The sequence below is a fragment of the Barbus barbus genome (assembly GCF_936440315.1).
Source record: "Barbus barbus genome assembly, chromosome: 16".
NCBI lineage: Eukaryota > Metazoa > Chordata > Actinopteri > Cypriniformes > Cyprinidae > Barbus > Barbus barbus.
Genome location: NC_136744.1, coordinates 1,491,799 through 1,503,979, shown reverse-complemented (window position 1 = coordinate 1,503,979; position 12,181 = coordinate 1,491,799). Strand labels below are relative to the sequence as shown.

General features: G+C 39.7%; 1 protein-coding gene across 1 annotated transcript in view; it reads right to left on the bottom strand.

The window, feature by feature from the left end:
* LOC306882058 (girdin-like) overlaps positions 1-12,181 on the bottom strand; it is a 75,976-nt gene that overhangs the window by 26,362 nt on the left and 37,433 nt on the right. The window contains exons 20-25 of the mRNA XM_079436493.1: positions 11,305-11,582; positions 11,076-11,219; positions 10,816-11,002; positions 9,821-9,966; positions 9,583-9,675; positions 3,455-3,663 (exon numbers count right to left, since the gene is read on the bottom strand). Coding sequence (XP_079292619.1) covers positions 3,455-3,663; positions 9,583-9,675; positions 9,821-9,966; positions 10,816-11,002; positions 11,076-11,219; positions 11,305-11,582 — 1,057 coding nt within the window. The remainder of the gene's footprint in view (positions 1-3,454; positions 3,664-9,582; positions 9,676-9,820; positions 9,967-10,815; positions 11,003-11,075; positions 11,220-11,304; positions 11,583-12,181) is intronic.

Here is a 12,181-nt window from a genome sequence, read left to right as displayed (position 1 = left end):
CTTCAGAAATCATTCTAATATTCTGATTTGCTGCTCAAAAAACATTTATTATTATGCTGACATTTTTGAAGATTTATTTTCAGGTTTCTTTGATGAATAGAAAGTTCAGAAGAACAGTATCTATCTGAAATAGAAATCTTTTGTAACATTATAAATGTCTTTATCATCACTTTTGATCATTTTAAAGCATCCTTGCTAAATAAAAGTATTAATTTCTATAATCCCCACCCCCCACAAATAAAATGTAAAATAAAATAAAATTTAAAATAAAATAAAATTATACTGACTCCAAGTGAGTTGCTGCAGAAAACCAAAAAAAAATTGAGCAACAACAAAAACATGTTGCTGGAGACAGGCTTATTATTGAAAGTGCAATCTGATTGTCTGCCAGCAGGAGGCGCTTTGAGAGCAGCAGAACTAGTGGTGTCCTCAGTAACGGCTGTAATCTAAGCAGCTCCGCTCATGAACACTACTTTATCAGATCATATGAAAATGCCATCAAATCTGTTCTGACAGTCGGTTCCCTTCAGAGATACATTCATATAAATCACCTGCACCGCATTTTGATTGTGAAACGTGTAGTGCTCATGTTTATTCAACGACGGCAAACGACACAAATAAATCAATGTATGAGAAACACTGGTAATGTATATCAAAATATCGGAAATGTGTTTCAAAATCATATCACCGTTATTGAAAAAAATTATATCGTGATACATACTTCATATTGAATTATTGTCCAGCCCTATGTTGTGTGCCTTATTCTGTGTAAGAAGCCACATCATCTCACAGAAGGATTTATTTCAAACACTGGACTGATGTTATGAAGTGAGTTTGGAGTAAAACGTTATTAAATGTGGTATTTTCATATGGAGCAGAATTTACTACACAGAGCCGTAGTTTAGGGCTGTTGCGATTCGTCGATTTTAGTCAACTAGTCGATTTTTAAAAATCTCCGACTTCATTTTGCTCGCGTCGACTAACCGGCAAAATACCGGAAGTGGCGCATTTCACGGACGAGAATCCATAAAACACATTATTAGACTATTTTCCAAGGCTGCATGATATATTAAACCCATTTAAATTAAACCCATAATTAAGCATAATTGTGAATTCACAACCGCTATGATTTAATTAAATAATGATATGCAATGCAGTTCACACAGTATATGCTCTTTCATTATTTCCATGCGTGTAGGTTAAGCACGTGCGTCTCACAGTAGCTCCACAGAAACTGTTATCATTTACATGTGGAGCGTCTCAAACTCATCTCTGCATGCTGTTCTGAGTTTGTGTTTATTATAACATTCATCTGGGAACACAACGCGTGCCATTATCAGATTTGTGAGGTAAATCATTTATAAATCTACACAAACACAGGAGAATACATTGAGATTTCAAAATAAAAGCTCAAACCCTCACTCTGAGTTACACGGTTTGATGTCCACATATTCATTTAATTACAGCAGCTGTAGCCTTTCTGTCCTAAAGAAATGACCAAATATTAAAGATTAAGTGTATGTTTGAATTAAATGGTGCTTGGTCAATATTAAACAGTAATGTGTAAAAACAATCATCCGGCCGTGGGCGCCGCTGCAGGTCTTTGTTGTGATGTATAATCTACATTAGCTCTATTGTTTAGAATACATTATGTATTTTAACAGTTTTGTTCAATAAAACCATATGATGTCTTGCTTTTGATACTTTATTTGAACTAATTATTATTGCATCATTGCTATTATATATGTACTTTAAGTCATTTTAAAAGCTATTGTTAACTTAAATCCATTTTTATTACCACAAAAAAAATTTTTTGTGGTAAAATTATAATTATAGGGCCGTATGAAATCCATTTTATTTATTTTTTTATTTTATTAATCAAGAAGCCTGTCTAATTAATTGAGTTTTTCAGTTTTATCTGTACCAAATTCTGTTTTCCATTATTTTCTGGATTCCATTTTAATTGTTCCATTAAATTTTAATAATAAAAAGCATCTCCAATTAATTGATTTTATATATATAAAAAGTTTTATTTCAGAAATACTGCACATTTACATTTTTCACCTAAATAAATTCTGGTAAATACTCCTTTAAAAGGTGTTTTTGATGATGATGTTATTATTATTAGAATAGAACACATGGATATGATGTCATTCTCACACTATAATACTGAACTGATTTCAGTGATTTGGACTGAGAGATGGACACTTGCTGCTTGCACACTATGCTGCACTTCACTTTTGCTTTAAAAAAGGATTTCATAGAAATTTGGATTTCATTTGGTTTAATAAAATATTTTTAAGTAAAATTGTTGTTGTTTTTTTTTTTTTGCAGGAAAAAATTAGTCGATAGATAAATCGAAATAAAAATAGTCGTTAGTGGCAGCCCTACCGTAGTTCACTGAGAAGCATCTGAAAAGCACATGATGGAGATTTACTACTGATTACAGAACCAGATTTACTGACAAGATGCGGACGACTAACGCATGCGATTTATCGCGCAGCCCTATATTGTAGTTAGTGTTTACGATAGAGCATGATAGAACACAGGTCTACGCAGAAACCAAATGATAAAGATGCAGTGCCAAGCTGTGGAAAAACAGTGTTCGCAAGCCGTCCTTCCGATCCCAACGTTAGGAAAGAGTGAATGAATTTTATTTTTAAAGAAGATCCAGACCACATCAGTAAGAACTCGGTCCTTTGTTCACTTCATTTTACCGCGGATTCATCTACAAACAAGGCATAATTCGACACAGGATTTTCAGAGATGTTAAAAACTAAAAGACGATGCTGTGTGACTATTGAGTCCGACAGTAATGTCGCAACACAAGTGTGAGTAACTGTTTTCATTACGTGATCACTATTGCGTTTTTAACCTAAATCACTGCAGCTGTGAGGAATATATGCTGTCAATCATACACAATCACAGAAGTGGGTGTTTACTTCCGAGTCTACAATCCTCCACAACTATTCAAACAGAGCGTTCTGATGAGGGGGGTCAAAAACAGGACAGAAAATACACTATTACTTTTATATTATGTTTTTTGATGTAAAAATATTGATAACATTATAAGTGGACCTCAGAGAACAGTACAAAATAAAAAACAGAGGCAGTTCATGACCCCTTCAACAAACAAATGATTATTTTGAAAAAGTTGTGGGGGCACATAAATAATGACAGGAAACAAAAGAAGGTGGATGGGATCAAGAGTGACTTTCCCCAATTTTAAACTCGCACGCACCACCAACGTGTACGAGCAGCCAGACCATGCCTCCCACACGCACACACACCTCTGAGCTGGGTTGGATTCACTCAGGAAATCAGTGGAAATCAAAGAAAGAATCAGCCAGAACCATTGGGTTCAGTCGGAGGGATTCCGGAGTGAAGTGACTGACGGAGTTAACTGCAGGAAGGTCAGAGCGCCGCAGGGAGCAGGAGGTGTGCCGATACTCACTGCTGCTGCGGTGGGTGAGCGTGTCCTCCAACGAGTTGGATCCAGAGCCGACGGACGAGCTGTCCTGACTGTCCGGCTGCGGCAGTGTAAGCGTCAGGAACCCTTCGCTGGACTCGGAGCGGGGCAGGGTCTGTGTGAGAGAGCGCATGCGCTCACGACTCTTTGGCTTGATGAGCTTCCTCATCTTCAGCGTGATCCAGTTGCCCCTCCTACAGAAAAAATAACCCTTATCATGTGACCTGTTAAGCATCTCATGCAATAATTTGAAACCCCAAAACACTGCAACACATCAGGAGAGCGAAAAACTCTCAGACATTGCAGATCTGAGGTTTTAAACTCTATGAAATAACTTCAAGCTGTATTGTAACCATGGTTCTCAGAAGGAGGTGAGTGATACCTGACTGAGGCATCTGCGCTCATCCACAACGACAACTTCAGGTTAATGGCCAGTATAGTATTTTTAATTTATTTTTTAAAGATTTATTTTTGGCATTTTATTGTCTTTATTAAATAGGGATGGACGATATGGGCTTAAAAACATATCACTATAATGTATGGTATTTATTGCGATAACAATATCAATGACAATAATTCAGGGAATCTTGTGCATCCACGAAGAGACAACATAAATCTTGTTTCTTTAGAGAAAAGTATTATCTTTCATATTTTTACCCTGGTGTTATGAGTATTACTGAGTACACACGTAATGACTGTTTCACAGTGGAAGCCGGAGGGCGGCCTTGCCCAGAAACTCCACATATGCATCATAGAAGTAATTGCACTGATGACGCTCCAGGAAATCCCTAATATGGACAAAGTTATCTAGTTATTATGGACATTTGGAGTTCGAGCCGGGACTCAAACTCGGGATGTCCGAAGTGCAATGGCGCTGTAAATTGGCGCACTGCCCACGAGGCCATTGACGCGGACATGGCCAGTCTATTAAACCAGTGGTTCCCAACCCTGTTCCTTGAGCCCCCAACACTGCACAATTTCCAGGTCTCTTTTGTCTTACTCATTTCAGGTCTTGGAGTCTCTACTAATGATCTGATAACATGAATCGGGTGTATTTGATTAAGGAGAATGTGCAGTGTTGGAGGCTCCAGGAACAGGGTTGGGAAGCCCTGCATTAGGAAGTCCTGCCCCTTCCCTACATAATCCACTGCACGGACACAGGTCCACTTTCATAATTAGCACCTCCGAACAGACAGAAATGTCCTTTATCACCCCAAGAGAACCAGGGCTGTAGTCTAGTCATAACCTCAACTTCTCTGGGATAAAGACAGTGTCCACTTGTTCAGTCACCTGGTAACTAGTCAGTATTCAGGACACCTGGAATTTCTAAGATTTCCCTCCAACATTACATGTGCAAGAGAGAACCTCGTAGCATCCAGCCAGACCTCATAAGCTTGTGGAGAGAAGCCCGGTCTGCTGCTGCCCATACGTCCTCAACATAGATAATAATTTCTCTAGCAGAATGAGCTCTCAGCCCTGCTGGCAGAAGTAGGCCTTTAACTGATTTAGCCAATCTAATGGTATCTGTTATTCTAGAGATCTGTATCCATGTTCCTGGAGACCCACTCTCCTGCAAAGTTTATTTTCAACTTGCTTCAACATATCTGCCTGTATTTTCCAAAGGATACTGAGGACCTTGATTGTCTAGTTCAGGTGAGTTTGATCAGGGTTGGAGCTAAACTCTGCAGGACAGTGGACCTCGAGGAGCAGGGTAACTTCTGTGTTATTCTATGAGACAGCTGTTGCACTTATAATGCTGTTGCAAACACAAAAAGCTGTTCATCTGAAGCTTTGTGCCTGTCCCATCTAAACACACACTCAATAGCCTCAGTGGGAATAAACCGTGCCATCTGTTCTCCTCCGCAGAACTGAAGAGAGGAAAATGAGAGGGATTTCTACTCTCAAACAACCTAATCCTAGTTTAATCACCTTAGGCAGAAATGCTGAATTTGGGAGTAAGACCAGCCTGGAGAAATTCTGCATGAATGCAAGGTGGCATAGCTCATTGACGTGCCTCCAAGAACTCAATGCAATGCAAGTGATTTATACTTCCTATCAAGGAAAGAAGACCAGTGCTGTATAAATGATGAAATTCTCACAGGTGTATGGGTTGTCACTGAATACAGTAAATCAGTTTATAAAAGTGAATCTGCATAATGGCATTAGCAGTCCACAGATATGTTTAAGCACAACTGTTTATTCTGGCTCTTATCCTGCACTTTCTGGAGTCAGGGTGCTGTAGGGAGGGCAAATCCCTCCTGGTGATGATTTCAGATGAAAGCATGACTCTCTGAAGGGCATTATAGACCTAAGAGGTGAGGTGATGCTATCTGAGATGGTGCTTTATATCTGAGAGAACATGCTTTAGACATCTTGGATGGTAAATGTATTAATAACAGACTGGGCTGTGTTTTCCAAAAGCGCTGTGAACTCAAGTAGATCGTAGAAAGCATAGGCACCAACAGTCTTTACGAGGCACTTTGGCTTATGAAGCCTTTGGGAAACACATTAGTGAGGCAGACTAGTGAGTATAATATCTTTTGAGTTGTACTTTTAATGGCAGTGCAATTCTCATCTGCCCCATCAAAGGCCTGTGCTTAGCATGCATTTATCCCTCAGAAACTAATAGACATTTCTCTCCAGTCTTCCACTATCAGTTCCCTACTTGTTTCGGCTTGTTTAGATTGTTTAACAACCCCCTGCCAGATTGTACACCTCCTCTAGGCCTTCAATATCCATGATTAGGTCTACTACTACAATACCATCAGCAGATTTTATCAGTTTGCATTTCCCGGGGAGCTCTAATGTTTAGGATGAGCGAAGATGGCCCACAGGCAAATGGAGAAACTCTGTCCGGAGCTTGGAGACAAGCCTGGTGGAGATTACAGAGTTGAATGCTTAACTGTAACCAACTTACAACAACTTAATATGGATTGCCTTCATGCAATTTAAGTGAGAGAGGATGACGTGTAATATTGGTGTTGTACCATTGTCTACAGCTCTGTTTCGGTGGTAGGCAAACTGGTGAGTTGGGGAGTGAGGAGCAAATGTAGTCTTTGGCTTGCCTCTCAAAGCATTTAATAATTAAAGAGTTGAGTACTAAAGTTGAGTACCCAGGCTGCATGTTAAACATTTTAAAGTACCCTGGAGCTAGTTGGTTGCTACCTGGTTAGCATTCCTGTAGTGTAGCACACGGTGCTAACAATGTCAAGGTCACAGGTTCAGTTCTAAATGACAACATAAACTGAGAAAGATTGAATGCAATGCAAGTTGCTTTGGATAAAAGCATCAGTTAAATGCATAAATATAAATGGGTTTTCAAGAATCACCTGTGATGTCCCTGGGTCACATTTGAGGGCAGTAATCCCACAAAATAAACAAAATTTGTATTCCTTGTACCTTCCACTTCCAAAGTTGTTCAAAGACCTAGTGGAAACCCCTTTAGTGATTCCAAACAATATTACTCATACTAAACTAGGCCTGTACAATTTGGGGAAAAATATCAAATTGCGATTTATTTGACAGATATTGCAATTTGATTTGCGATTTTAAAAGTGCGATTGCTTTAACATCAATACTTGCTAAATGCATGGAAAGGGTCATTAGTTATCATCTTAAACCATATGTATCTGAGCACTTAGATGTACTGCAATTTGCGTATAAGCCTCAAAGAGGGACCGAGGACGCTACGTTTACTATGGTTGATACAATTGCTAGTCACTTACAACAAGTAAAGGCATACGCACGGGTTCTTTTTATTGATTACACATCTGCATTTAATACGATGCAGATACATTTGCTTTTAGAACGTCTCTTAGTTTTAGGAGTGAATGGAGTAATAATTCATTGGATTAACATTTTTTAACAGACCACACCGAGTTTGCATCAAGGAGGTTAAATCAGATATTATGGTTTTAAATACAGGAGCACCTCAAGGATGCGTTTTGTCACCACTATTATTTTCTGTCTATACAAATGAGATGCAAGTGCAGAGTACAAATTATAAATTGTATAAATACTCAGACGATATGGCACTGGTTGCACTCTTATGGAAGGATCGAATTGATCATGAGTATGGAGAGCATGTTTTGGAATTAGAAAGATGGTGTAAAGTTCTCTAATGATAAATGTTGGGAAGACAAAATAATTTTAAATCACCCAGAACCTTTAACAGAAATGATGTTAAGTGATCAACCAGTGGAAATTGTGAAGGTTTTTAAGTATACTATGATTGACTGCAAATTACATTTTTCTGGTAATGTGGATTCTATCTCCAAGAAAGCAAATCAGAGGCTATATCTGTTACGGAAATTGAGAGAATTTTAAGTTAGTCAGGCTGTGTTACAAAGACTTTATATTAGTTTAATTGAAAGTGTTTTAGGGTATAATATAACGGCTTGGTTTGGGCGAATAACATCAGTAAATAAAGTCAAATTAAATAGGATTATAAGGATGGCAGGCAAAATAATAGGAGTTAAGCAAAAATCGATCGATCAGCTGTATGTTATGGCAGTTAGGAGGAAAGCTTTGGCTATAAGTGGAGATACAACGCACCCTCTGAATTACGCCTTTGAATTGCTACCATCCGGACGCCGCTATAGGACACTGAAGGCAATGAAAGTAATATATAAACAAACCTTTGCACCATATGCAATAAGTCTTTTGAATAAAGGGCAGGATTACAGTGTTTAAGGAGGGATGATTGTATTAATTACTTATTTTATGTGTTTGTGTAGTGTATTGAAATGTGAATTGTTTTCATGTTGTATATGTAAGCGAGACCAAAAACCAATTTTCAGCTAAGGCTGAACAATAAAGTAAAGTAAAGTAAAGTCAAGATTCAGCTCAATATTGTGCAGCACAGTATGAGTATCGGTAGCCTGCTGAAAAACAAAAAAACTATAGAAACCATCACAGAAATTCTTATAGTTTCCATAAAAACCATTACGAAATTCCTTTTTGTTTTGGGCATTATTCCAATAGAAATTACTGTTGTTCTATTGGTTGCCATCTGCTAGATTACATCCCACCAATAGAATGCATCAAATACCAGCAGACACCGTTATAGTTTACATTAAAACCAGTCAAATTCCCATCATAACCCTTAAATCCATTACATTTTCTATTGTGTTTTGGGAGGGGTTCTACTGTTTTTTTGTTTTTTCTGCAGGGAAGATTATAATGGTACTTTTACAGAATTACTGAATTTCACAGGAAACATTTGTTTATTTTTTTATAAATAAAGAACTGTATTTAGTCAATTATTAAAGTATTACATGTTACACGGGCTGATTTATTCATTTTTAAGCATTTGGGATTTCATTGATGAAGCAGAGGTTTTGCCTGCAGACCATTCAAAGGGTCTTTGCAGACTTCCTGCATGAAGATCTGTGCAACACTTCAGGTGAAAATTTGCTGCAATGACAGCGCGGCCTTAGCAATGCCAAACCATGCTGGCAGATAATGTGTGGATCTCTAGAAACATTACATCACTGGACACCCATTCACAAAAACTGAGAACAAAAACTGATGTGCTAAAGGGCTTGGTTTTCAAAGGGTTGCAAAATGAAGATTTGCTAATTCAGTATATGGTAGAAGGCTGGATACCAGTAACCACATTTTTTGCACTGGTGATGATGTGCAGTTTGAAAAGCGTGCAAGTTAAGTTGGTGCATGACACTTGTGTTATCTCTTCTTGTCAGTGCTGTTTATAACTTTGAGGCTATAAATAACTGATGTCTAATCCTCTCTATATATCACTTTTATATATAGCATGTTGTGTCGAATTCAGACATGTGGATGCCCAGGATGTGGTTTGATCCACTTTGTGCTGCCCTGTCTCTGTGTACTAGTGTATGCTGCACAAAAACCAGGCTTCATTCGGCCCAACGAACAGCAAAATAACACAGAAATCTGAAATCGCTCCCTATAAAACCCTTTACTATATGGGAATAGTGAATGAGCAAACAAGTGGTGGACATTGAACAGAGGTTTAGTCATAGTTTAGACATTCTCAATCCAGGAAGCATTGGATTGGACGATATTTCTCCAGTGTTTTGTGCTATTATGTGTAACAATCACATCCAGTGATGTGTGTGAGATGGTGCGCTTACCTTCGCGGAGGTGACGGGTCATAAAATTTATACTGATCCATAATCTTCTCCTCAAGTTTCTCTTTCTGTCTCCTCAGTTCATTGAGTTTATCACTGTGTGTGACAGAGAGAAGTATGGTAGCATCAGAGTATATCGGCACAGGAAATAGTATACAGGAAAATAGTTTTAGAAGATAAAAGAGAATGGGGTAAAATAACAGGTGTGAATTAGGCATGTAGAAATGAGGTGATGTCACACATGTATTGTCTCTGCTCGACGTGGAACAGGTCTTTGCTCTCCATGGTCTGCTCCAGCAGGGTCCGGTTCTGCAGCATGAGGGTCTGGATCTGATCCAGCAAATGCCGGTTCTCTTCCTCTAGGTTCCCCTTCAGCTGACTTAACAACTGCAGGACACATTTCACACAGACACAGTTACCCTCCACATGTCTTTGTGTGCAAACAACTATTTAGTTCACAAGGTTTATTTGTTTACATGTGCACATGAGAACTTCACATGCTGATGCGAGATTGGGAAGAGTAGAGTCATACACGATTAGGGTTGGGTTTCCAAATTTCCAAGAACCGGGTATTCAATAAGACGCGCGCATTTCAATTCTGCTTAACGATTCCTGCGTTCGCATTTTAATGTGATTTGAAACTATTTAAGCGCAGGAAGGGAAATAAGTTTCATGCTGTTTGCAGCGCACATATCTAAAGCGTGAGCACAGAGAACAGCGGTCCCAATCTGTGTCCGTTCTCCAACCGCTCCGTGCATTTCACTGCAGAAAAGGCTGTTCCAAGCCAGAACTGACTTCTTTCATATTTATCGACCCGTATGCAGAAAACTGCATCAGTGCATCATCATAAACACGTAAAGAAAACGCTCGTGTACAGTATTTTTAGATCTGCGTGCGTTCGATGTTAAAGAGACAGCAGCCTAATAAACACACTGCCTGTTATTAATGTTAATCAAAGAAAAGAACAATCATTCACTGACCTTGACCGAATATCTTTAATAACTTTAATTAATCTATATTTTATTTGTGAAAAGATAACTAGTGTTTTTAAACTTTTGATTTCAATTTCTGTTTTTAGTCGTATTTATTTATGCTATTGCTAACTGATTTGTTCCTATTTTATTACTGACTGTTTACTGTGGTATTTTTTTGTTAAAACCATAGGCAAAAGTTCCTAAGTGTTCTGTAGGCCCTAACCCTAACCCAAACCACCGTGTGAGATGGTGACACGTGTACCTCGCACTGGTTGGTGAGTTTGGTGGAGGTTATGTCCAGCTGCTGGTACTGCTCCTTGAGTTTGGAGAACTCGGCCTCCAGACGCGTCTGCTCCAGACGGGCCGTGTTCAGCTGACTCTTAAGAGTCTTATGATCTGTCTGCAGAAGCTCATTGTCCTTCAGGAGCTGCTGGTACGTGGAGCTCAGCCTGCACACAGGGAAACACGCTCATGAGAGATCAGCCTCAGTCGAGAGAGACACTCGGTCACGGTGCCACTCACGTGTGGTGCTCCTCGCTGAGCCTCTGGTACTGTGTGGCCGTGTCCTGATGGCTCTTGCTGTCGGAGATCATCTTCTCTCGCTCAGCTTTGAGTTCTCTCTCTAGCTGCTCCAGCTCGGTCTTCTGCTTCAGCAGCTGATTGTACCTGCACACACACACACACACACATACTCCATTTAGAAACACAGCTGTGCCTGCGGAGTGACAGGTGATTATTGTGGCGTCTGCACCTGTTCTCCAGGCCGCGGTGCTGCAGCTCCAGGCTCTTGTGGCCGCTCTTCAGCTCTCCGTGTTTGCCAATCAGATCCTCGTACTCCGACGCCTGCCTCTCGTGCAGCGCAGACAGTTTCTCGTGATCGTGCAGCAGCAGATCGTAGACCGTGCGCAGTTCCTCCTTCTCTCGTATGGCCATGTCCCTCTCGCTCTCTGTGCCGGACTGCTGCGTCTGCAGCTGAGCATTCTGGGACATGAGAGCGGCACTCTGAGAGTTCAGCGTCGAGTTCTCCACCTGCCAGCACATCATAAACTCATTTAGCTCAAAGTACGCTTCTGGTAAATGAGCACAGGGCAGGGTTACAGCATCGATTTAAGAGTTGCAGATCGTTTTGTGCAACTCTCAGGGGCTTGAAAAGCTTTTATGACCAAACTTATTGACATGTCTGGTTGTATCAGAAAATTATTTTTAAATAGTTTTTATTCATGCGACAATACCGGCGTATTTAAGAAGAATAATGTAAGCAGCACTACACACCCACATGTAAACATGCATGTGCAACCGGTGTTTATCAGAGCAAAGGCAACATATATGAATTCCGCGAGCGGAAGACAGGCGCGCCGGAGATTATGGCGGATAGAAGAAATCTCTAGCATTAATTCTGATCATGGCTTGTCTCAAAAAACGAAGAGAGTTTGACGTTCGTCATAGAAGAAGTCCCACTGCAAGACTTCTCTTCGGAGGTCAAATTTGATCACAACGATCATTTATCGGCTGTCGGTGAACATGCCATACCAGCGATCACAGACCACAGATTGTAGCCTAGGATTATAAGAATCTTTTAGGACTTTCAAAATTTGTCTCAGGCGACCAAATCGTGGCCAAAATTGCAC